This window comes from Callionymus lyra, chromosome 14 (assembly GCF_982586985.1).
Source record: "Callionymus lyra chromosome 14, fCalLyr1.hap1.1, whole genome shotgun sequence".
In the NCBI taxonomy this organism is placed as follows: Eukaryota; Metazoa; Chordata; class Actinopteri; order Syngnathiformes; family Callionymidae; genus Callionymus; species Callionymus lyra.
The window spans coordinates 23,158,270-23,180,445 of NC_141831.1; the positions used below are offsets into that span (position 1 = coordinate 23,158,270).

Consider the following 22,176-nt stretch of genomic DNA (forward strand, 5'->3'; position numbering starts at 1 on the left):
CTCCGTATTTAACACACATACTGTATAGCTGTAGCTGATGATTTCATGGAGGCTCTTTGTTCTCCAGATTTGACTGGAACGTTTTTCTTCCTTTGCACACAAACCTGGACTTTGCATCCATAAAAGTAAAACTTTATTTTATGGAGAAGAACAACATGATGTTAGTGCTCGTAACACTTGGCCTTGATCATTTTTTTCAGCCACTTGACTTAAAATAAGAAGTAAAACAGACAAGATATAATTGAGGTATAATCATAGAGGCACAAGGCAGCATGAAGAAGTATCTATCCCACAAAAAAGGCGCGACAAACAAAGGACTCTTTTGTTCCGTGATAAATCGAAGGTTTAATATATATTTCTTTTTTTTCTTAATATGGGCCTAAATAATCTATATAATAATAATAAAATATGGAATATTGGAAGCCAGGGAGGTCGTTTACCTTGACCGAGAGGCAACACAAGGGATAAAAGAAATGCACATTGTCCTTTTAAAATAAATTAAACTGAAATAGAAACACATTTTTTTTCAAGCTACTGGGTCACCTTGACCCAATGATCGCACAAGGGTTAAAAACCTAAATGGAAAAAGAGGAAAAAGAGAAGATACATTAAAAAGAATGGAAGAAAAAGATGATTTACTTCAAAAAAATATCCAGCTACACTTGCCAACTAATACACCATACATATGGAGTTTTATGACTTCCTCCTGACTTAGATATTGTACAGTTTCCTTCAAATGTTTTTGTTTTAATAATTGATTTTCTTCCTCTTTTCAAAGGGAAACTTCCCTCTTTCCTGGAACTGATGTTAATTCAAGTTGACCTCTGTGCTTGTAGGTGGGCTCTCTTTTACCATTTGGCTTCATGGGAGACACACAAAGCTGCTCTGTGTTCAGCATACCCAGCTGAATCCAGAGTTGAGTGTTCACAGGCAGGTGGTTAATCTATAAGCACGGGAGCCTCCTGATCCTGACCAAAGGAAGGAAGACCAGCTTATCAGAAACCTGACCAAATATGGATAGACGAAACTAGCTGGTGGATGAAGTAATCCACGATAAGCTCCTGTGAAGAGTTTCTACCTTCACAGAAAGTGTCAGGAATTTGGCCTGAAACGCTGCACAGGAAACCAGCAGTGTGCTGGAGGAAGATGATGTCAGCATAAAAAGCCACTATGCGAAGCAGCCGAGCTTTGACACAGAAAAATGTAAAACATTTACACACCTGCTCTCACCTGGAATGTTCTTTTATGTGTGTGCACATGTGTGTCAACATTCACATGATGTTTCTGCTCGACAAACAGATTCTATCTGCCTTGTACAGTTTCAAATTGACCCGTGAAGGTGACTGGACCAGTCCGACCAGTTGAAAAGCAAATACTACAACCTTGCTCTCCAGCACATCCCAGATCACATAATTCTCCTTTTCTGACGGATAAAAGGAGTAGGAAAGTTTCCTGTAACTCCGCTTGAGCTCTCAGTGTCTGTTTGTTTATTGGGTGGTCCCTTAAATTCCGACGCTACCGAACGCTAGTGTTGTGTATGTTGGACCGCAACCGGTTTGAGACAATGGCGATTCTGTCCTGTAACAATAGGTGGAAATGCAGCTGCGGCCAAGTGTGCGCACTTTATCCACAGATGAGCCTCGTGAGGAACTTTCAGAGAGAAAGGAAGCTGTGAGGCAAATGGAAGTCCTTTCAGGCATATTTCATGTCCTTTCTTTTGTTGCTAATATTTAATTCAATCTGAGTTTTGCTGTTCTCTCTAGCTCGGTTTCCTGACTCTCTCCCTCCTTCCTTGCTCAACCTGCTTATCTGAACTGGGCAGGGCTCCACCAGCTCAGGGGGGAGGGCCTTGCCTGCTTTCAATCAATAACCTCTGGAATTCAGAAATACAAGTAGGTCCTGTCTCTGGCAGGCTGCACCAGACTTGAGGGCGGGCTTTTAGGCAGCCTCGACGGAATCTCTGTCTGCTTCATTTTCACAAACTTCAGCTGCTGTGAGAATAGGTCACAATGGCTGATCACACCTCCCAAGACTACTTCAGCTGTACCTTGTGTCACAGCCTCCTCCGGGATCCTGTGGCTATTCCTTGCGGCCACAGTTTCTGCATGGACTGCATAGATGGATACTGGAACGAGGCTGACTATACAGGGATTTACATTTGCCCCCAATGCAAGATCACGTTCACACAGAGGCCAGTGCTGCGGCCTAATGCCACCTTGAGCATGGTGGCGGAGAAGATCAAGAAGAGCGGTCTCAACCTTAATGTTGGCTCTCAGCACGTGAATAACTATGCCGGATCTAGCGACATTCCCTGTGACTTCTGCTCTGGGAAGAAGCTCAAAGCCCTCAAGTCCTGTCTGAACTGCCTGGCGTCCTACTGCGAGAAGCACCTCAAGCCACACTTTGAATCTGCCACCTTCAAGAGACACAGGCTGACGGATCCTCTGGAAAACATGGACAGGAAGATCTGCCCTCAACACCAGAAGTCTCTGGAGCTCTTCTGCCGGACGGACCAGATGTGCATCTGTGCCATCTGTACAGTCAGTGAACACCGGGGCCATGACATCGTCTCTGCCGAGGCTGAGAGGAGCGAGAAACAGGTACACTCATGTTCAATTACGACGTTATAACTCGAATGCTCATCAACTAACATGGATTTTGTGTAAATGTCAGGCTGAAGTAGGAAGGGCAGTGACTAGTGTTATTGCCAAGTTCAACTTGTACTTTGACCCATTTCGCCAACACTATCAGCCACTCGGGCTGACATTCACCGCCAAAACACATCCAGCTCACTGATTAGCTATTTGGAGGTCGGGGGGGAGTGTCTTTGTTATCAACTCTTCTGCTTCGCAGAATGTTCCAGCTGTGGGATAGACCGACAGAAACTGCAGCCTTTCCACCTGTGGGAGTGGGATTGTAACAATATTGGAATTTTAGGGAGTCAAGGTCATCAGAGAGTCATGATCTTGAACAACTTGACATGCAGGATTGGCATGTTGAACAGATACTGTAATACAAATTCACATTGGGCAAATTAGGTGACTAAACATGAGTAATTTGGGAGGGAAGTTTGAGGGTGCAGGAATTTTACCGGAAAAGAAAATGGTTGTTGAATGGTGTGACTTCGTTAAGAACAAAGGTCATATATCCTTCGGAAAATTCTCTTCCTTCCTCCTTTTCCTCTTTTCTTGGCACAGTTAATCGTAGAATGATTGTAGTTTAAAAAGCTACTCACAAAAACCCTGCAGTCCTGAAAGCAGGGTTATCCAGGCTGGTTCCCCTTAGGAATTAGTGACACAATTAGTAGCCTTATATTGCAGAAATTTCCTTCTGACTCACAATGTTATGCTCTTTACTTAAATCTTTTGGTCAACAGTGCTGGTGAGCCACAAAAAAAAACATTTGATGTGGGTCCCATGATATCTGATTGTGAGCCGAAATTTCCACTTGGCTTTGAGTTTCAACATACCTGCCTTGAAGCATTTCTGGAATTTCTAGACAGAGTATGCCTTAAAGTGCAATTCAAAAACACTAAAATTGCAAGTTTATAATAAGTAAGGCTGTTTACCGAACAGCCTGCATGCGTCTATTTACACAGTTAACACAAACTCTTAAAGCAAACCACACATGCTTGAGTTGCACAAGGAGAATAACAAAATGAGATCCTAGTCTGGATTCTCTCATCGAATGGTCTGAACCTCAGTTTCACACATCTTACTCCATCTCCTGCTCACTCCCTTCCCCCTCTCATCCCCCCTCCCTGGATTCCCAACATTCCTCAAGCTTATCTTGAAGAATGGGTCGGTGGGCTTGAGAAAGAAAAATAGTGAATTAGAGAAGCCCTCTGTTGAGCCTGTCAGTGCTTCGAGCACCTTGAAACATCTTTTTAGAAGTCAGTGAGCGGTACAATCACATTCCTTACGTGGACAGAATTCCATTGCAGATCACCCCCTTCCTTTTCTCCCCCCCTGAGATGAAAGCTGCCTCTTATTGAGAAAATTCTTTGGGTACATTTTTTTATCAGTAGAACAAAATGTGCCCGGGTGATTTGAGGAATATTCCTCCTGCAGCACCTGAACAATGAATACAGTCTACAATTCAATGTTTGTTGTACCTGATATAGCTAGAAAGATAGTTCATACAATAGTTCCTCCCTAAAGGCTTTATCTCATCCTATGAATTGCGGGGAAAGTGAAACCCTGTCCATGTAATCCTGGTATTTGTGTCTTTTAAGGAGTTTTCTGTTTTCTTTCCGTAGAAACTGCTGGGAGTATCCACAGCTGAGATCAAACAAAAAAGCCAGGAGAGGGTAAAGGAGCTGGAAGAGCTCAAGACAGCAGTCGATTCTCTGAAGGTAAAACATCACAAGAGTATTTTGTCCATCGTCAGCAATCTCCTCTGTTTAAAATCCAGATTATTTCATTCAGAACTCAGCCCAAAGAGCCATGCTGGAGAGCCAGAAGATGTTCGAGGACATGATTCGCTCTATCGAGAGGATGAGGTCAGAGGTGACCAAGCTGATTGGCATCAATGAGAAGTCAGCGTTTAACCAAGCAGAGGCTTTGATTGAACGCCTGGAACAAGAGATAGATGAACTGAAGAAGAAGGAGTCTGGACTGAAGCAGCTTTATAGTACAGAGGACCACATCCACTTCTTACAGGTAATGGAAAAAGCAGGATTTAAAAAAAACTTTGCCATAATTTATTGATATCTAATGGTTAACGGAATTTAATGTTAAACACAAATGTTTACCTGTTCATGACACATGACTCATGATATAGTTGAAGATTGCAATCTAAAAGTAAGTCATCTAAAAAGACAAAAAGTAGCAACTTACTCGGCTTAACTGTTGGATAAAAAAGCTCACCACAAAGAACATTAATTTGTTATAACATTCACATTTTTTATTTATAATTGACTGACATATAATCTTACTTTGCCTTTGTCAGAATTTCAACTACTTGTGTACCCCAACGGAAGACGGCTTCATTCCAAGAGTGAGCGTCAACCCGGACTTTTCATTTGGCGGGGTCAGGAAAGCCGTTGCAGAGATAAAGGACAGATTGGAAGAATTTGGCCGAGAAGAACTGCTCAAGATCTCTAAGTCAGGTTTGTACTCATAGATCTAATATATATATAAAAAAAATAGCATTTTATTTATCTTAACCGTGTTGTTTCCAACAGTGAATGAAGTTCCAGTCTACACTACCGAAAGCAGAACATTGGAAAGAAGAAGCAAAGGTGAGCTACATCTAGAGGGTTAATCGTTACAGGTTATTTGCATAGATAACACAGTTTAACATGGTGGTTGTAAGCTAATTCTTGCAACATAATTTCCTAAGGTCACAAAGCATTGTTTAGGGTAAAGACTAGTATAGATTAGAATGAATGTAGTCTTTTAAAATGTTTGTTTCCCTTTCCTGCCTAAAATGTGGAAACAAAAATAAAACCAGTCAAACTTACAACGACTAAAGATATCAGCCATTGGAACTGCAAAGTAGGAGCTTATAGTATTTTAAGCAGGTGGTAAATATTTGCTCTTATATTTGAATAGATACATACTACCTGAGGACTATTACCCCACAATATCATGTTGTCCACCTTACTGGTCTTACTTGACTGAAAAAGTCTCCAGACTTAAAAAAATAAATAAAATGACCTCGTAGACAAAAATTAAATCTCACATTTCTGAGATACTGATGACTGCAAAGGTTTAATCTGCTAACATCATTGCATTTTTATATCTCTCTTAGTAAAATCAGTGGTATCAGTATCAGTGTGTCAGGTTGTGCTGTCTAAGCTACTCAGGTTGTTTGGACGTCCAGGCATATCCATCTTATTTTTAGGGTATTGATTTTTCATCCTTGAAAAGGTCTTGACACAGTTATTCTCACCATACAGGCAGAGACTTGGCAATGACAACCGTTGACAACGGTGCACCTCCAGAGCCGCGAAGCAGAGCTGACTTCTTGAAATGTAAGTGTTTAATGGTAAATGAACAGAGAATCAATATTTGACAATGATATAACAGGAGTTAGGGATGTGGCAGCTTAGCCTCAGGTGAGGCTTTGAGCTGAAGGTTTAGATCTCTGTCTTTAGTTTTCTAGTTCTTATGAGAAGTCTAAAATGGATGATATAGAAAATCTTATGTGTTGTAATTTACTATAACTGTTTTTATTTTTTCTCAGTATCTAAAATGTGTTCCCAACATCTTGACCCTTGTGTTATCTCTGGGTCAAGGCGACTGGTAGGCCCAACAACAAATGTGTTTCTGATATCCCCTGCCATTGCATATGTATTTCTGGAAGCCAGTGAGGTTGTTCACCTCAAGGTGACCCAGAGGCCCGAGGTTAATGCATTTGTCTTGTTGGATTTTACACAAGCATACCTTAAATTTAACAATCATACCTTTCTGAAAGGCATTCTTTGGAAGGTACAAGCTAGCCAAACAAAGCATGAACATTACCTCTGTAGCCAACACACGAGTTACCCATCAATCTTCTCAGCTGATCATCTGATATACTTAAATTATTTTCTTCAGACTTCTGCCAGTTGAAGTTGGACCCCAGCACAGCCTACAAGGAGCTGTATATCTCTGATGGCAGCAGAAAAGTTATCCGCACCAGAGACCATCAGCCATACTCAGACAACCCAGAGAGGTTTGACAGTTTTGCCCAGGTTCTGTGCCGAGAGGCCTTGTCGGGAGGTCGCTTCTACTGGGAGATCGAGTGGAGTGGTGAGTTCTCCATCGGGGTAGCGTACAGGAGCCTCAGCCGAAAAGGCAAAGGCTCACTATGTCTGCTGGGCTACAACGACAAGTCCTGGAGTCTCCTCTGCTCTGACACTGGGTACTCTGCCTGGCACAACCGGGTGGACAAGGCCGTCACCGGCCCCCACTCTCCGAGGTTAGGAGTGTATTTGGACCACACGGCGGGTGTGCTGGCTTTCTATAGCATCAGCGGCACTATGACCCTGCTGCACAGGTTTGAGGCCACCTTCGTTGAGCCCATCTATCCAGGTTTTGGAGTCGGAACCTCAGTGAAGATTTGCAATCTCAAGTGATCATCGGTGCTTCAGTTTAAAATGTGCTAAGATAAATGGTTTTGCTAATTGAAAATTATATTTTTGCTAGAACCTTAAAACTGTACCAAACCACGATATAAATTCATATTATTCATTGTAAAAGTTACTTTTTTTTGTTTGTAACGAAACTGTGTATGTTGCGTAAGACACACTTTCTATTTGATGACAAAAAAAGTTTCATCCTGTTGTCTTAAAATATTAACTGCTGGATAATGTCGCACCATGAATGTCAGACATACCTACGCTTATTACGAAACACAGGGTGTAACTTTTTATGGTGAGTAATATATTTAGCCTGATGGCTACACAATGAAGTTGTTCCATATCATTACAACTTCTAATGATGTTGATCACTTCCTTTTTTTCTTATCAGCTAAAAAAAAGGTTGTCACATTATCCGACAGTTAATATCTAAAGGCTTATCACTTGAACTAACTTTATTTAATTTTGTGCATGTTTACTTACAAACTATATTAATGGAACACCTGCATACAATTGTTTTCATGAAGGATCTTTTTTTTAAATAATAATAATCACTGGAAGTTCTAAATAAAGAGCTAAAGCAATTATTGTTGTAGTTTGTTGATAACAAGTATCTCATTACAGAGTAGTGTCCAGGTGAAATTCAATGCATTTCAATTGTAAGTCCACAATCAGGAATCAAATCTAAGACACTGGCTAGTTGAGTTTATGAATGTATCACCTGACCACCTGACTGCATGACGAATTATGTTTCCAAATTGACAGCCACTGAAACACACACTTAACAATTCAGGGTCATCAGTGTCTTTACAGCGAGAGGAAATCCATGCAAGTAGAAGGAAATACCATACAGCGCAGAAGAAAGAATCCGGTTAAACCCCTTTGCTGTGAGGGCTGCAGTATACACTAAGATCCAAAGTCTAGTTCACACATATGCAGTAATCTGGAAAGTTTTCAAAATGTATTCATTTTCCACCACGTATTGGGGTCTCAGGGGGCTGGAGCCTATCCTAGCAAGGAGCACCCTGAACAGGTCGCCAGTAGGTCACAGAACACACAGAGACTACTGTTCACACACACACACTCACACCTAGAAAAAAACTCAGATTTTACAATAAACCTTTGTATGTTGTTGGACTGTGGGAGGAATCTGAAGTGCCTAAAGTAAACACACACAAACACAAATGTCTTAATTGAAACACAGGCTTGTAGGTTTGTGGAAGAAGGGGAAAAGGAAATACAAAATGTATTTGCCGCCACCTGCCGAAGTTCTCTGATGACTCTACGGTCGTCAGTCTCCTCAAGTATGTAAATAAGAGCACAGAAACACACAAAGTTTTATTTTGACATGTTATTGTTTTTGTTTCAATTTTGTGATCAAAAGTAATATAAGGAGTTTGTCTAATCGTTTGTATGAATGGATTAATCACAGAATCCAAACTTACAATGGCTCGTACTCTTGGAAAATCTTCCTTTCATCCTCTATCTATGTTTAAATACTATTAAGATACATTTTGTGAGTACAGATCCAAATTAGCAGTAAAACAACATAGCTAAAACAAAACATTAATTAACAGTCATATCATTAAAATTACATTACAAGTATTTCACTAAGCAGTATTGACTTAAACCTTCCAAATAAATTAACATTTAGATGATTCTGTATTCAGTAAAAAATACACCTAAACCTCAATATTACTTTCAACAAGTACTATACTAGTGTGCATTTCAGTGTATGGTACTTCTCATCTCCATTAGAAGGTTTGGGTTCATATACCACTTCTGAAATTAATTTTTAAGCGGAGATTCAAAACAGTAATAATGTAATTCAAACAAGCTAACGTTTAACTTAAATTCAGAGTATATTTCACTAAGCAGTAATGATCTTAACCATTCTAATTACTCTAAACAATTCTAACATTTAACAGTAGATATACCGGCAAACTACTTTCAACAAGTTGCAATTTGTGGATGGTCGTGTGGTCTAAGGCTCCAGACTCAAGTCTTGAGTTCAGTTGGAGGCTTTGGACTTCTGGTCTCCAGTTGGAGGCGTGGGTTCAAATCACACTTCTGAAACTCTTGGTCAGTACAGATTCAAATTAATATATTCACTACACTTGGCTATGACAAAATGACATCATATAATTCAAACAAGCTAACAATTCATCTGAATTCAGTTTTTATTTTACTTAGCTGTGATGACTTAAATATTTCTAATTCATTTAAAAAATGTTAACATTTAGCAATTATTGTATTCAATAAAAAATGTAGCTATACTTGCAGACTACTTTCAACAAGCTACTTGTCAAGCAGCAACGTCAGGATGGCCGAGTGGTCTAAGGCGCCAGACTCAAGGTATAAACCTTCCATATGTATGGGACTTCTGGTCTCCAGTTGGAGGTGTGGGTTCAAATCCCACTTCTGACATTATATTGTTCAGATTCAAAATAGTATATTCACTACACTTGGTTAGCTTTGACAAAATGACATCATATAATTCAAACAACCTAACAATTCATCTGATTTCAGTTTTTATTTTATTTAGCTGTGTTGAATTAAATGTTTCAAATGAATTAAAAAATGTTAACATTTAGCAATTATTGCATTCAATACATTTTTTTTAGCTATACTTGCAGACTACTTTCAACAAGCTACTTGTCAAGCATCAACGTCAGGATGGCCGAGTGGTCTAAGGCGCCAGACTCAAGGTATAAACCTTCCATATGTATGGGACTTCTGGTCTCCAGTTGGAGGCGTGGGTTCAAATCCCACTTCTGACATTATACTGTTCAGATACAAAATAGTATATTCACTATACTTGGTTAGCTATGACAAAATGAAATCATATCATTCAAACAAGCTAACATTTCATCTGAATTCAGTTTTTATTTTACTTAGCTGTGTTGACTTAAATATTTAAAATTAATTAAAAAAAATGTTAACTATTAGCAATTATTGTATTCAGTTAAAAAATGTAGCTATACTTACAGAGTACTTTCAACAAGCTACTTACCAAGCAGCAATGTCAGGATGGCCGAGTGGTCTAAGGCGCCAGACTCAAGGTATAAACCTTCCATATGTATGGGACTTCTGGTCTCCAGTTGGAGGCGTGGGTTCAAATCCCACTTCTGACACTCTTTTGGTCAGTTCAGATTCAAAACAGTATATTCACTACACTTGGTTAGCTATGACAAAATGACATCATATAATTCAAACAAGCTAACAATTCATTTGAATTCAGTTTTTATTTTACTAAGATGTGTTGACTTAAATATTTCTAATTCATTTTAAAAATATTAACATTTAGCAATTATTGTATTCAATAAAATGTAGCTATACTTGCAGACTACTTTCAACAAGCTAATTATCAAGCAGCAATGTCAGGATGGCCGAGTGGTCTAAGGCGCCAGACTCAAGGTATAAACCTTCCATATGTATGGGACTTCTGGTCTCCAGTTGGAGGCGTTGGTTCAAATCCCACTTCTGACATTATATTGGTCAGTTCAGATTCAAAATAGTATATTAACTACTCTTGGTTAGCTATGACAAAATGAAATCATATCATTCAAACAAGCTAACATTTCATCTCAATTCACTTATTATTTTATTAGTATTTTTTGACCAAATTTATTTTTTTATACTGAAAAAATGTTAACATTTAGCAATTATTGTATTCATTAAAAAATTGTATGATACCACCAGACTACCTTCAACAAGCTCATAAACAAGCAGCAATGTCAGGATGGCCGAGTGGTATAAGGCGCCAGACTCAAGGTATAAACCTTCCATATGTATGGGACTTCTGGTCTCCATTTGGAGGCGTGGGTTCAAATCCCACTTCTGACATTATATTGGTCAGTTAAGATTCAAAATAGTATATTCACTACACTTGGTTAGCTATGACAAAATGACATCATATAATTCAAACAAGCTAACAATTCATCTGAATTAACTTTTTATTTTACTTAGCTGTGTTGGCTTAAATATTTCTAATTAATTTAAAAAAAATGTTAACATTTAGCAATTATTGTATTCAATAAAAAATGAAGCTATACTTGCAGACTACTTTCAACAAGCTACTTACCAAGCAGCAATGTCAGGATGGCCGAGTGGTCTAAGGCGCCAGACTCAAGGTATAAACCTTCCATATGTATGGGACTTCTGGTCTCCAGTTGGAGGCGTGGGTTCAAATCCCATTTCTGACACTCTTTTGGTCGGTCAGATTCAAAATAGTATATTCACTACACTTGGTTAGCTATGGAAAAATGACATCATATAATTAAAACAAGCTAACAATTCATCTGAATTCAGTTTTAATTTTACTTAGCTGTGTTGACTTAATTATATAAAATTAATTTAAAAAATGTTAACATTTAGCAATTATTGTATTCATTAAAAAATGTAGCTATACTTGCAGACTTCTTTCAACAAGCTAATTGTCAAGCAGCAATGTCAGGATGGCCGAGTGGTCTAAGGCGCCAGACTCAAGGTATAAACCTTCCATATGTATGGGACTTCTGGTCTCCAGTTGGAGGCGTGGGTTCAAATCCCACTTCTGACACTCTTTTGGTCAGTTCAGATTCAAAATAATATATTCACTACACTTGGTTAGCTATGACAAAATGACATCATATAATTCAAAAAAGCTAACAATTCATTTGAAATCAGTTTTTATTTTACTTAGCTGTGATGACTTAAATATTTCTAATTCATTTAAAAAATGTTAACATTTAGCAATTATTGTATTCAATAAAAAATGTAGCTATACTTGCAGACTACTTTCAACAAGCTACTTGTCAAGCAGCAACGTCAGGATGGCCGAGTGGTCTAAGGCGCCAGACTCAAGGTATAAACCTTCCATATGTATGGGACTTCTGGTCTCCAGTTGGAGGCGTGGGTTCAAATCCCACTTCTGACATTATATTGGTCAGTTCAGATTCAAAATAATATATTCACTACACTTGGTTAGCTATGACAAAATGACATCATATAATTCAAACAAGCTAACATTTCATCGGAATTCAGTTTTTATTTTACTTAGCTGTGTTGACCTAATTATTTCTAATTCATTTAAAAAAAAAATACATTTAGCAATTATTGTAATCAGTTAATAAATGTAGCTATACTTGCAGACTACTTTCAACAAGCTACTTAACAAGCAGCAATGTCAGGATGGCCGAGTGGTCTAAGGCGCCAGACTCAAGGTATAAACCTTCCATATGTATGGGACTTCTGGTCTCCAGTTGGAGGCGTTGGTTCAAATCCCACTTCTGACACTCTTTTGGTCAGTTCAGATTCAAAATAGTATATTCACTACACTTGGTTATCTATGACAAAATGACATCATATAATTCAAACAAGCTAACAATTCATCTGAATTCAGTTTTTATTTTACTTGGCTGTGTTGACTTAATTATTTAAAATTAATAAAAAAAAAATGTTAACAATTAGCAATTATTGTATTCAATAAAAATGTAGCTATACTTGCAGACTTCTTTCAACAAGCTAATTGTCAAGCAGCAATGTCAGGATGGCCGAGTGGTCTAAGGCGCCAGACTCAAGGTATAAACCTTCCATATGTATGGGACTTCTGGTCTCCAGTTGGAGGCGTGGGTTCAAATCCCACTTCTGACATTATATTGTTCAGATTCAAAATAGTATATTCACTACACTTGGTTAGCTATGACAAAATGAAATCATATCATTCAAACAAGCTAACATTTCATCTCAATTCACTTTTTATTTTAGTAGTATTTTTTGACCAAATTTATTTTTTTATACTGAAAAAATGTTAACATTTAGCAATTATTGTATTCATTAAAAAATTGTATGATACCACCAGACTACCTTCAACAAGCTCATAAACAAGCAGCAATGTCAGGATGGCCTAGTGGTCTAAGGCGCCAGACTCAAGGTATAAACCTTCCATATGTATGGGACTTCTGGTCTCCAGTTGGAGGAGTGGGTTCAAATCCCACTTCTGACATTATATTGTTCAGATTCAAAATAGTATATTCACTACACTTGGTTAGCCATGACAAAATGACATCAGATAATTCAAACAAGCTAATATTTCACCTGAATTCAGTTTTTATTTTACTTAGCTATGTTGACCTAAATATTTCTAATTCATTTTAAAAAAAAATTACATTTAGCAATTATTGTATTCAGTTAAAAAATGTAGCTATACTTGCAGACTTCTTTCAACAAGCTAATTATCAAGCACCAATGTCAAGATGGCCGAGTGGTCTAAGGCGCCAGACTCAAGGTATAAACCTTCCATATGTATGGGACTTTTGGTCTCCATTTGGAGGCGTGGCTTCAAATCCCACTTCTGACATTATATTGGTCAGTTCAGATTCAAAATAGTATATTAACTACACTTGGTTAGCTATGACAAAATGAAATCATATCATTCAAACAAGCTAACATTTCATCTTAATTCACTTTTTATTTTAGTAGGATTTTTTGACCAAATTTATTTTTTTATACTGAAAACTTGTTAACATTTAGCAATTATTGTATTCATTAAAAAATTGTATGATACCACCAGACTACCTTCAACAAGCTCATAAACAAGCAGCAATGTCAGGATGGCCGAGTGGTCTAAGGCGCCAGACTCAAGGTATAAACCTTCCATATGTATGGGTCTTCTGGTCTCCAGTTCGAGGCGTGGGTTCAAATCCCACTTCTGACATTATATTGGTCAGTTCAGATTCAAAATAGTATATTAACTACACTTGGTTATCTATGACAAAATGACATCATATAATTCAAACAAGCAAACAATTCACCTGAATTCAGTTTTTATTTTACTTAGCTGTGTTGACTTAATTATTTAAAATTAATTTTAAAAAATGTTAACAATTAGCAATTATTGTATTCAATAAAAATGTAGCTATACTTCCAGACTTCTTTCAACAAGCTAATTGTCAAGCAGCAATGTCAGGATGGCCGAGTGGTCTAAGGCGCCAGACTCAAGGTATAAACCTTCCATATGTATGGGACTTCTGGTCTCCAATTGGAGGAGTGGGTTCAAATCCCACTTCTGACATTATATTGTTCAGATTCAAAATAGTATATTCACTACACTTGGTTAGCTATGACAAAATGACATCAGATAATTCAAACAAGCTAATATTTCACCTGAATTCAGTTTTTATTTTACTTAGCTATGTTGACCTAAATATTTCTAATTCATTTTAAAAAAAAATTACATTTAGCAATTATTGTATTCAGTTAAAAAATGTAGCTATACTTGCAGACTTCTTTCAACAAGCTAATTATCAAGCACCAATGTCAAGATGGCCGAGTGGTCTAAGGCGCCAGACTCAAGGTATAAACCTTCCATATGTATGGGACTTCTGGTCTCCAGTTGGAGGTGTGGGTTCAAATCCCACTTCTGACATTATATTGTTCAGATTCAAAATAGTATACTCACTACACTTGGTTAGCTTTGACAAAATGACATCATATAATTCAAACAACCTAACAATTCATCTGATTTCAGTTTTTATTTTATTTAGCTGTGTTGAATTAAATGTTTCAAATGAATTAAAAAATGTTAACATTTAGCAATTATTGCATTCAATACATTTTTTTTAGCTATACTTGCAGACTACTTTCAACAAGCTACTTACTAAGCAGCAATGTCAGGATGGCCGAGTGGTCTAAGGCGCCAGACTCAAGGTATAAACCTTCCATATGTATGGGACTTCTGGTCTCCAGTTGGAGGCGTTGGTTCAAATCCCACTTCTGACATTATATTGGTCAGTTCAGATTCAAAATAGTATATTAACTACTCTTGGTTAGCTATGACAAAATGAAATCATATCATTCAAACAAGCTAACATTTCATCTCAATTCACTTTTTATTTTAGTAGTATTTTTTGACCAAATTTATTTTTTTATACTGAAAAAATGTTAACATTTAGCAATTATTGTATTCATTAAAAAATTGTATGATACCACCAGACTACCTTCAACAAGCTCATAAACAAGCAGCAATGTCAGGATGGCCGAGTGGTATAAGGCGCCAGACTCAAGGTATAAACCTTCCATATGTATGGGACTTCTGGTCTCCATTTGGAGGCGTGGGTTCAAATCCCACTTCTGACATTATATTGGTCAGTTAAGATTCAAAATAGTATATTCACTACACTTGGTTAGCTATGACAAAATGACATCATATAATTCAAACAAGCTAACAATTCATCTGAATTAACTTTTTATTTTACTTAGCTGTGTTGGCTTAAATATTTCTAATTAATTTAAAAAAATGTTAACATTTAGCAATTATTGTATTCAATAAAAAATGAAGCTATACTTGCAGACTACTTTCAACAAGCTACTTACCAAGCAGCAATGTCAGGATGGCCGAGTGGTCTAAGGCGCCAGACTCAAGGTATAAACCTTCCATATGTATGGGACTTCTGGTCTCCAGTTGGAGGAGTGGGTTCAAATCCCACTTCTGACATTATATTGTTCAGATTCAAAATAGTATATTCACTACACTTGGTTAGCCATGACAAAATGACATCAGATAATTCAAACAAGCTAATATTTCACCTGAATTCAGTTTTTATTTTACTTAGCTATGTTGACCTAAATATTTCTAATTCATTTTAAAAAAAAATTACATTTAGCAATTATTGTATTCAGTTAAAAAATGTAGCTATACTTGCAGACTTCTTTCAACAAGCTAATTATCAAGCACCAATGTCAAGATGGCCGAGTGGTCTAAGGCGCCAGACTCAAGGTATAAACCTTCCATATGTATGGGACTTTTGGTCTCCATTTGGAGGCGTGGCTTCAAATCCCACTTCTGACATTATATTGGTCAGTTCAGATTCAAAATAGTATATTAACTACACTTGGTTAGCTATGACAAAATGAAATCATATCATTCAAACAAGCTAACATTTCATCTTAATTCACTTTTTATTTTAGTAGGATTTTTTGACCAAATTTATTTTTTTATACTGAAAACTTGTTAACATTTAGCAATTATTGTATTCATTAAAAAATTGTATGATACCACCAGACTACCTTCAACAAGCTCATAAACAAGCAGCAATGTCAGGATGGCCGAGTGGTCTAAGGCGCCAGACTCAAGGTATAAACCTTCCATATGTATGGGTCTTCTGGTCTCCAGTTCGAGGCGTGGGTTCAAATCCCACTTCTGACATTATATTGGTCAGTTCAGATTCAAAATAGTATATTAACTACACTTGGTTATCTATGACAAAATGACATCATATAATTCAAACAAGCAAACAATTCACCTGAATTCAGTTTTTATTTTACTTAGCTGTGTTGACTTAATTATTTAAAATTAATTTTAAAAAATGTTAACAATTAGCAATTATTGTATTCAATAAAAATGTAGCTATACTTCCAGACTTCTTTCAACAAGCTAATTGTCAAGCAGCAATGTCAGGATGGCCGAGTGGTCTAAGGCGCCAGACTCAAGGTATAAACCTTCCATATGTATGGGACTTCTGGTCTCCAATTGGAGGAGTGGGTTCAAATCCCACTTCTGACATTATATTGTTCAGATTCAAAATAGTATATTCACTACACTTGGTTAGCTATGACAAAATGACATCAGATAATTCAAACAAGCTAATATTTCACCTGAATTCAGTTTTTATTTTACTTAGCTATGTTGACCTAAATATTTCTAATTCATTTTAAAAAAAAATTACATTTAGCAATTATTGTATTCAGTTAAAAAATGTAGCTATACTTGCAGACTTCTTTCAACAAGCTAATTATCAAGCACAAATGTCAAGATGGCCGAGTGGTATAAGGCGCCAGACTCAAGGTATAAACCTTCCATATGTATGGGACTTCTGGTCTCCATTTGGAGGCGTGGGTTCAAATCCCACTTCTGACATTATATTGGTCAGTTAAGATTCAAAATAGTATATTCACTACACTTGGTTAGCTATGACAAAATGACATCATATAATTCAAACAAGCTAACAATTCATCTGAATTAACTTTTTATTTTACTTAGCTGTGTTGGCTTAAATATTTCTAATTAATTTAAAAAAATGTTAACATTTAGCAATTATTGTATTCAATAAAAAATGAAGCTATACTTGCAGACTACTTTCAACAAGCTACTTACCAAGCAGCAATGTCAGGATGGCCGAGTGGTCTAAGGCGCCAGACTCAAGGTATAAACCTTCCATATGTATGGGACTTCTGGTCTCCAGTTGGAGGCGTGGGTTCAAATCCCACTTCTGACATTATATTGGTCAGTTCAGATTCAAAATAGTATATTAACTACACTTGGTTAGCTATGACAAAAAGAAATCATATCATTCAAACTAGCTAACATTTCATCTCAATTCACTTTTTATTTTAGTAGTATTTTTTGACCAAATTAATTTTTTTATACTGAAAAAATGTTAACATTTAGCAATTATTGTATTCATTAAACAATTGTATGATACCACCAGACTACCTTCAACAAGCTCATAAACAAGCAGCAATGTCAGGATTGCCGAGTGGTCTAAGGCGCCAGACTCAAGGTATAAACCTTCCATATGTATGGGACTTCTGGTCTCCAGTTGGAGGCGTGGGTTCAAATCCCATTTCTGACACTCTTTTGGTCAGTCAGATTCAAAATAGTATATTCACTACACTTGGTTAGCTATGGAAAAATGACATCATATAATTAAAACAAGCTAACAATTCATCTGAATTCAGTTTTAATTTTACTTAGCTGTGTTGACTTAATTATATAAAATTAATTTAAAAAATGTTAACATTTAGCAATTATTGTATTCATTAAAAAATGTAGCTATACTTGCAGACTTCTTTCAACAAGCTAAATGTTAAGCAGCAATGTCAGGATGGCCGAGTGGTCTAAGGCGCCAGACTCAAGGTATAAACCTTCCATATGTATGGGACTTCTGGTCTCCAGTTGGAGGCGTGGGTTCAAATCCCACTTCTGACACTCTTTTGGTCAGTTCAGATTCAAAATAATATATTCACTACACTTGGTTAGCTATGACAAAATGACATCATATAATTCAAAAAAGCTAACAATTCATTTGAAATCAGTTTTTATTTTACTTAGCTGTGATGACTTAAATATTTCTAATTCATTTAAAAAATGTTAACATTTAGCAATTATTGTATTCAATAAAAAATGTAGCTATACTTGCAGACTACTTTCAACAAGCTACTTGTCAAGCAGCAACGTCAGGATGGCCGAGTGGTCTAAGGCGCCAGACTCAAGGTATAAACCTTCCATATGTATGGGACTTCTGGTCTCCAGTTGGAGGCGTGGGTTCAAATCCCACTTCTGACATTATATTGGTCAGTTCAGATTCAAAATAATATATTCACTACACTTGGTTAGCTATGACAAAATGACATCATATAATTCAAACAAGCTAACATTTCATCGGAATTCAGTTTTTATTTTACTTAGCTGTGTTGACCTAATTATTTCTAATTCATTTAAAAAAAAATTACATTTAGCAATTATTGTAATCAGTTAATAAATGTAGCTATACTTGCAGACTACTTTCAACAAGCTACTTAACAAGCAGCAATGTCAGGATGGCCGAGTGGTCTAAGGCGCCAGACTCAAGGTATAAACCTTCCATATGTATGGGACTTCTGGTCTCCAGTTGGAGGCGTGGGTTCAAATCCCACTTCTGACACTCTTTTGGTCAGTTCAGATTCAAAATAGTATATTCACTACACTTGGTTATCTATGACAAAATTACATCATATAATTCAAACAAGCTAACAATTCATCTGAATTCAGTTTTTATTTTACTTGGCTGTGTTGACTTAATTATTTAAAATTAATAAAAAAAAAATGTTAACAATTAGCAATTATTGTATTCAATAAAAATGTAGCTATACTTGCAGACTTCTTTCAACAAGCTAATTGTCAAGCAGCAATGTCAGGATGGCCGAGTGGTCTAAGGCGCCAGACTCAAGGTATAAACCTTCCATATGTATGGGACTTCTGGTCTCCAGTTGGAGGCGTGGGTTCAAATCCCACTTCTGACATTATATTGTTCAGATTCAAAATAGTATATTCACTACACTTGGTTAGCTATGACAAAATGAAATCATATCATTCAAACAAGCTAACATTTCATCTCAATTCACTTTTTATTTTAGTAGTATTTTTTGACCAAATTTATTTTTTTATACTGAAAAAATGTTAACATTTAGCAATTATTGTATTCATTAAAAAATTGTATGATACCACCAGACTACCTTCAACAAGCTCATAAACAAGCAGCAATGTCAGGATGGCCGAGTGGTCTAAGGCGCCAGACTCAAGGTATAAACCTTCCATATGTATGGGACTTCTGGTCTCCAGTTGGAGGAGTGGGTTCAAATCCCACTTCTGACATTATATTGTTCAGATTCAAAATAGTATATTCACTACACTTGGTTAGCTATGACAAAATGACATCAGATAATTCAAACAAGCTAATATTTCACCTGAATTCAGTTTTTATTTTACTTAGCTATGTTGACCTAAATATTTCTAATTCATTTAAAAAAAAAAATTACATTTAGCAATTATTGTATTCAGTTAAAAAATGTAGCTATACTTGCAGACTTCTTTCAACAAGCTACTTGGCAAGCAGCAACGTCAGGATGGCCGAGTGGTCTAAGGCGCCAGACTCAAGGTATAAACCTTCCATATGTATGGGACTTCTGGTCTCCAGTTGGAGGTGTGGCTTCAAATCCCACTTCTGACATTATATTGGTCAGTTCAGATTCAAAATAGTATATTAACTACACTTGGTTAGCTATGACAAAATGAAATCATATCATTCAAACAAGCTAACATTTCATCTTCATTCACTTTTTATTTTAGTAGGATTTTTTGACCAAATTAATTTTTTTATACTGAAAACTTGTTAACATTTAGCAATTATTGTATTCATTAAAAATTGTATGATACCACCAGACTACCTTCAACAAGCTCATAAACAAGCAGCAATGTCAGGATGGCCGAGTGGTCTAAGGTGCCAGACTCAAGGTATAAACCTCCCATATGTATGGGACTTCTGGTCTCCAGTTAGAGGCCTGGGTTCAAATCCCACTTCTGACATTATATTGTTCAGATTCAAAATAATATATTCACTACACTTGGTTAGCTATGACAAAATGACATCATATAATTCAAACAAGCTAACATTTCATCGGAATTCTGTTTTTATTTTACTTAGCTGTGTTGACCTAATTATTTCTAATTCATTTAAAAAAAAAATTACATTTAGCAATTATTGTAATCAGTTAAAAAATGTAGCTATACTTGCAGACTACTTTCAACAAGCTACTTGTCAAGCAGCAACGTCAGGATGGCCGAGTGGTCTAAGGCGCCAGACTCAAGGTATAAACCTTCCATATGTATGGGACTTCTGGTCTCCAGTTGGAGGCGTGGGTTCAAATCCCACTTCTGACACTCTTTTGGTCAGTTCAGATTCAAAATAGTATATTCACTACACTTGGTTAGCTATGAAAAAATGACATCATATAATTCAAACAAGCTAACAATTCATCTGAATTCAGTTTTTATTTAATTTAGCTGTGTTGACTTAAATATTTAAAATTAATTAAAAAGATGTTAACATTTAGCAATTATAGTATTCAATTTAAAAAAAATGTAGCTATACTTACAGACTTCTTTCAACAAGGTACTTTTAAAGCAGCAATGTCAGGATGGCCGAGTGGTCTAAGGCGCCAGACTCAAGGAATAAACCTTCCATATGTATGGGACTTCTGGTCTCCAGTTGGAGGCGTCGGTTCAAATCCCACTTCTGACATTATATTGGTCAGTTCAGATTCAAAATAGTATATTAACTACTCTTGGTTAGCTATGACAAAATGAAATCATATCATTCAAACAAGCTAACATTTCATCTCAATTCACTTTTTATTTTAGCAGGATTTTTTGACCAAATTAATTTTTTTATACTGAAAAAATGTTAACATTTAGCAATTATTTTATTCATTAAAAAATTGTATGATACCACCAGACTACCTTCAACAAGCTCATAAACAAGCAGCAATGTCAGGATGGCCGAGTGGTATAAGGCGCCAGACTCAAGGTATAAACCTTCCATATGTATGGGACTTCAGGTCTCCATTTGTCCCACTTCTGACATTATATTGGTCAGGACAGATTCAAAATAGTATATTCACTACACTTGGTTAGCTATGACAAAATGACATCATATAATTCAAACAAGCTAACAATTCATCTGAATTAACTTTTTATTTTACTTAGCTGTGTTGACTTAATTATTTCTAATTAATTAAAAAAAAATGTTAACATTTAGCAATTATTGTATTCAATAAAAAATGAAGCTATACTTGCAGACTACTTTCAACAAGCTACTTACTAAGCAGCAATGTCAGGATGGCCGAGTGGTCTAAGGCGCCAGACTCAAGGTATAAACCTTCCATATCTATGGGACTTCTGGTCTCCAGTTGGAGGCGTGGGTTCAAATCCCACTTCTGACATTATATTGGTCAGTTCAGATTCAAAATAGTATATAAACTACACTTGGTTAGCTATGACAAAATGACATCATATAATTCAAACAAGCTAACAATTCATTTGAATTCAGTTTTTATTTTACTTAGATGTGTTGACTTAAATATTTCTAATTCATTTAAAAAATGTTAACATTTAGCAATTATTGTATTCAATAAAATGTTGCTATACTTGCAGACTACTTTCAACAAGCTACTTAGCAAGCAGCAACGTCAGGATGGCCGAGTGGTCTAAGGCGCCAGACTCAAGGTATAAACCTTCCATATGTATGGGACTTCTGTTCTCCAGTTGGAGGCGTGGGTTCAAATCCCACTTCTGACACTCTTTTGGTCAGTTCAGATTCAAAATAGTATATTCACTACACTTGGTTATCTATGACAAAATGACATCATATAATTCAAACAAGCTAACATTTCATCGGAATTCAGTTTTTATTTTACTTAGCTGTGTTGACCTAAATATTTCTAATACATTAAAAAAAAAAATTACATTTAGCTATTATTGTAATCAGTTAAAAAATGTAGCTATACTTGCAGACTACTTTCAACAAGCTACT

At 36.4% G+C, this 22,176-nt stretch overlaps 1 protein-coding gene and 30 non-coding genes across 31 annotated transcripts; all 31 read left to right on the top strand.

Annotated features, from left to right (window-relative positions):
• Window positions 1–1,880: 1,880 nt before the first annotated feature.
• On the top strand, window positions 1,881–7,651 carry ftr82 (finTRIM family, member 82). Its single transcript, XM_087807185.1, has 7 exons — window positions 1,881–2,600; window positions 4,259–4,354; window positions 4,428–4,661; window positions 4,951–5,110; window positions 5,186–5,242; window positions 5,903–5,977; window positions 6,543–7,651. Exons 1-7 carry the CDS (start codon window positions 2,010–2,012, stop codon window positions 7,061–7,063), a joined length of 1,734 nt encoding a protein of 577 aa, XP_087663311.1. The 5' UTR covers window positions 1,881–2,009; the 3' UTR covers window positions 7,064–7,651.
• A 1,732-nt stretch (window positions 7,652–9,383) lies between these two features.
• trnal-caa (transfer RNA leucine (anticodon CAA)) lies at window positions 9,384–9,493 on the top strand. Its single transcript has 2 exons — window positions 9,384–9,421; window positions 9,448–9,493. It is a non-coding gene; the product is annotated as a tRNA-Leu (tRNA).
• A 243-nt stretch (window positions 9,494–9,736) lies between these two features.
• trnal-caa (transfer RNA leucine (anticodon CAA)) lies at window positions 9,737–9,846 on the top strand. The gene is made up of 2 exons: window positions 9,737–9,774; window positions 9,801–9,846. It is a non-coding gene; the product is annotated as a tRNA-Leu (tRNA).
• A 244-nt stretch (window positions 9,847–10,090) lies between these two features.
• Window positions 10,091–10,200, top strand: trnal-caa (transfer RNA leucine (anticodon CAA)). Its single transcript has 2 exons — window positions 10,091–10,128; window positions 10,155–10,200. It is a non-coding gene; the product is annotated as a tRNA-Leu (tRNA).
• A 245-nt stretch (window positions 10,201–10,445) lies between these two features.
• On the top strand, window positions 10,446–10,555 carry trnal-caa (transfer RNA leucine (anticodon CAA)). Its single transcript has 2 exons — window positions 10,446–10,483; window positions 10,510–10,555. It is a non-coding gene; the product is annotated as a tRNA-Leu (tRNA).
• Window positions 10,556–10,802: 247 nt separating this feature from the next.
• Window positions 10,803–10,912, top strand: trnal-caa (transfer RNA leucine (anticodon CAA)). The gene is made up of 2 exons: window positions 10,803–10,840; window positions 10,867–10,912. It is a non-coding gene; the product is annotated as a tRNA-Leu (tRNA).
• A 249-nt stretch (window positions 10,913–11,161) lies between these two features.
• On the top strand, window positions 11,162–11,271 carry trnal-caa (transfer RNA leucine (anticodon CAA)). The gene is made up of 2 exons: window positions 11,162–11,199; window positions 11,226–11,271. It is a non-coding gene; the product is annotated as a tRNA-Leu (tRNA).
• Window positions 11,272–11,517: 246 nt separating this feature from the next.
• On the top strand, window positions 11,518–11,627 carry trnal-caa (transfer RNA leucine (anticodon CAA)). The gene is made up of 2 exons: window positions 11,518–11,555; window positions 11,582–11,627. It is a non-coding gene; the product is annotated as a tRNA-Leu (tRNA).
• Window positions 11,628–11,874: 247 nt separating this feature from the next.
• Window positions 11,875–11,984, top strand: trnal-caa (transfer RNA leucine (anticodon CAA)). The gene is made up of 2 exons: window positions 11,875–11,912; window positions 11,939–11,984. It is a non-coding gene; the product is annotated as a tRNA-Leu (tRNA).
• Window positions 11,985–12,232: 248 nt separating this feature from the next.
• On the top strand, window positions 12,233–12,342 carry trnal-caa (transfer RNA leucine (anticodon CAA)). The gene is made up of 2 exons: window positions 12,233–12,270; window positions 12,297–12,342. It is a non-coding gene; the product is annotated as a tRNA-Leu (tRNA).
• A 248-nt stretch (window positions 12,343–12,590) lies between these two features.
• Window positions 12,591–12,700, top strand: trnal-caa (transfer RNA leucine (anticodon CAA)). The gene is made up of 2 exons: window positions 12,591–12,628; window positions 12,655–12,700. It is a non-coding gene; the product is annotated as a tRNA-Leu (tRNA).
• Window positions 12,701–12,942: 242 nt separating this feature from the next.
• On the top strand, window positions 12,943–13,052 carry trnal-caa (transfer RNA leucine (anticodon CAA)). The gene is made up of 2 exons: window positions 12,943–12,980; window positions 13,007–13,052. It is a non-coding gene; the product is annotated as a tRNA-Leu (tRNA).
• A 601-nt stretch (window positions 13,053–13,653) lies between these two features.
• Window positions 13,654–13,763, top strand: trnal-caa (transfer RNA leucine (anticodon CAA)). Its single transcript has 2 exons — window positions 13,654–13,691; window positions 13,718–13,763. It is a non-coding gene; the product is annotated as a tRNA-Leu (tRNA).
• A 247-nt stretch (window positions 13,764–14,010) lies between these two features.
• On the top strand, window positions 14,011–14,120 carry trnal-caa (transfer RNA leucine (anticodon CAA)). The gene is made up of 2 exons: window positions 14,011–14,048; window positions 14,075–14,120. It is a non-coding gene; the product is annotated as a tRNA-Leu (tRNA).
• Window positions 14,121–14,364: 244 nt separating this feature from the next.
• Window positions 14,365–14,474, top strand: trnal-caa (transfer RNA leucine (anticodon CAA)). Its single transcript has 2 exons — window positions 14,365–14,402; window positions 14,429–14,474. It is a non-coding gene; the product is annotated as a tRNA-Leu (tRNA).
• Window positions 14,475–14,717: 243 nt separating this feature from the next.
• Window positions 14,718–14,827, top strand: trnal-caa (transfer RNA leucine (anticodon CAA)). Its single transcript has 2 exons — window positions 14,718–14,755; window positions 14,782–14,827. It is a non-coding gene; the product is annotated as a tRNA-Leu (tRNA).
• A 247-nt stretch (window positions 14,828–15,074) lies between these two features.
• Window positions 15,075–15,184, top strand: trnal-caa (transfer RNA leucine (anticodon CAA)). Its single transcript has 2 exons — window positions 15,075–15,112; window positions 15,139–15,184. It is a non-coding gene; the product is annotated as a tRNA-Leu (tRNA).
• A 248-nt stretch (window positions 15,185–15,432) lies between these two features.
• On the top strand, window positions 15,433–15,542 carry trnal-caa (transfer RNA leucine (anticodon CAA)). The gene is made up of 2 exons: window positions 15,433–15,470; window positions 15,497–15,542. It is a non-coding gene; the product is annotated as a tRNA-Leu (tRNA).
• A 601-nt stretch (window positions 15,543–16,143) lies between these two features.
• Window positions 16,144–16,253, top strand: trnal-caa (transfer RNA leucine (anticodon CAA)). The gene is made up of 2 exons: window positions 16,144–16,181; window positions 16,208–16,253. It is a non-coding gene; the product is annotated as a tRNA-Leu (tRNA).
• A 247-nt stretch (window positions 16,254–16,500) lies between these two features.
• trnal-caa (transfer RNA leucine (anticodon CAA)) lies at window positions 16,501–16,610 on the top strand. Its single transcript has 2 exons — window positions 16,501–16,538; window positions 16,565–16,610. It is a non-coding gene; the product is annotated as a tRNA-Leu (tRNA).
• Window positions 16,611–16,854: 244 nt separating this feature from the next.
• On the top strand, window positions 16,855–16,964 carry trnal-caa (transfer RNA leucine (anticodon CAA)). Its single transcript has 2 exons — window positions 16,855–16,892; window positions 16,919–16,964. It is a non-coding gene; the product is annotated as a tRNA-Leu (tRNA).
• Window positions 16,965–17,212: 248 nt separating this feature from the next.
• Window positions 17,213–17,322, top strand: trnal-caa (transfer RNA leucine (anticodon CAA)). The gene is made up of 2 exons: window positions 17,213–17,250; window positions 17,277–17,322. It is a non-coding gene; the product is annotated as a tRNA-Leu (tRNA).
• A 247-nt stretch (window positions 17,323–17,569) lies between these two features.
• trnal-caa (transfer RNA leucine (anticodon CAA)) lies at window positions 17,570–17,679 on the top strand. The gene is made up of 2 exons: window positions 17,570–17,607; window positions 17,634–17,679. It is a non-coding gene; the product is annotated as a tRNA-Leu (tRNA).
• Window positions 17,680–17,925: 246 nt separating this feature from the next.
• On the top strand, window positions 17,926–18,035 carry trnal-caa (transfer RNA leucine (anticodon CAA)). The gene is made up of 2 exons: window positions 17,926–17,963; window positions 17,990–18,035. It is a non-coding gene; the product is annotated as a tRNA-Leu (tRNA).
• A 247-nt stretch (window positions 18,036–18,282) lies between these two features.
• trnal-caa (transfer RNA leucine (anticodon CAA)) lies at window positions 18,283–18,392 on the top strand. Its single transcript has 2 exons — window positions 18,283–18,320; window positions 18,347–18,392. It is a non-coding gene; the product is annotated as a tRNA-Leu (tRNA).
• Window positions 18,393–18,640: 248 nt separating this feature from the next.
• Window positions 18,641–18,750, top strand: trnal-caa (transfer RNA leucine (anticodon CAA)). The gene is made up of 2 exons: window positions 18,641–18,678; window positions 18,705–18,750. It is a non-coding gene; the product is annotated as a tRNA-Leu (tRNA).
• A 248-nt stretch (window positions 18,751–18,998) lies between these two features.
• trnal-caa (transfer RNA leucine (anticodon CAA)) lies at window positions 18,999–19,108 on the top strand. The gene is made up of 2 exons: window positions 18,999–19,036; window positions 19,063–19,108. It is a non-coding gene; the product is annotated as a tRNA-Leu (tRNA).
• Window positions 19,109–19,350: 242 nt separating this feature from the next.
• Window positions 19,351–19,460, top strand: trnal-caa (transfer RNA leucine (anticodon CAA)). Its single transcript has 2 exons — window positions 19,351–19,388; window positions 19,415–19,460. It is a non-coding gene; the product is annotated as a tRNA-Leu (tRNA).
• Window positions 19,461–20,415: 955 nt separating this feature from the next.
• trnal-caa (transfer RNA leucine (anticodon CAA)) lies at window positions 20,416–20,525 on the top strand. Its single transcript has 2 exons — window positions 20,416–20,453; window positions 20,480–20,525. It is a non-coding gene; the product is annotated as a tRNA-Leu (tRNA).
• A 951-nt stretch (window positions 20,526–21,476) lies between these two features.
• On the top strand, window positions 21,477–21,586 carry trnal-caa (transfer RNA leucine (anticodon CAA)). The gene is made up of 2 exons: window positions 21,477–21,514; window positions 21,541–21,586. It is a non-coding gene; the product is annotated as a tRNA-Leu (tRNA).
• Window positions 21,587–21,831: 245 nt separating this feature from the next.
• On the top strand, window positions 21,832–21,941 carry trnal-caa (transfer RNA leucine (anticodon CAA)). The gene is made up of 2 exons: window positions 21,832–21,869; window positions 21,907–21,941. It is a non-coding gene; the product is annotated as a tRNA-Leu (tRNA).
• Window positions 21,942–22,176: the final 235 nt, after the last annotated feature.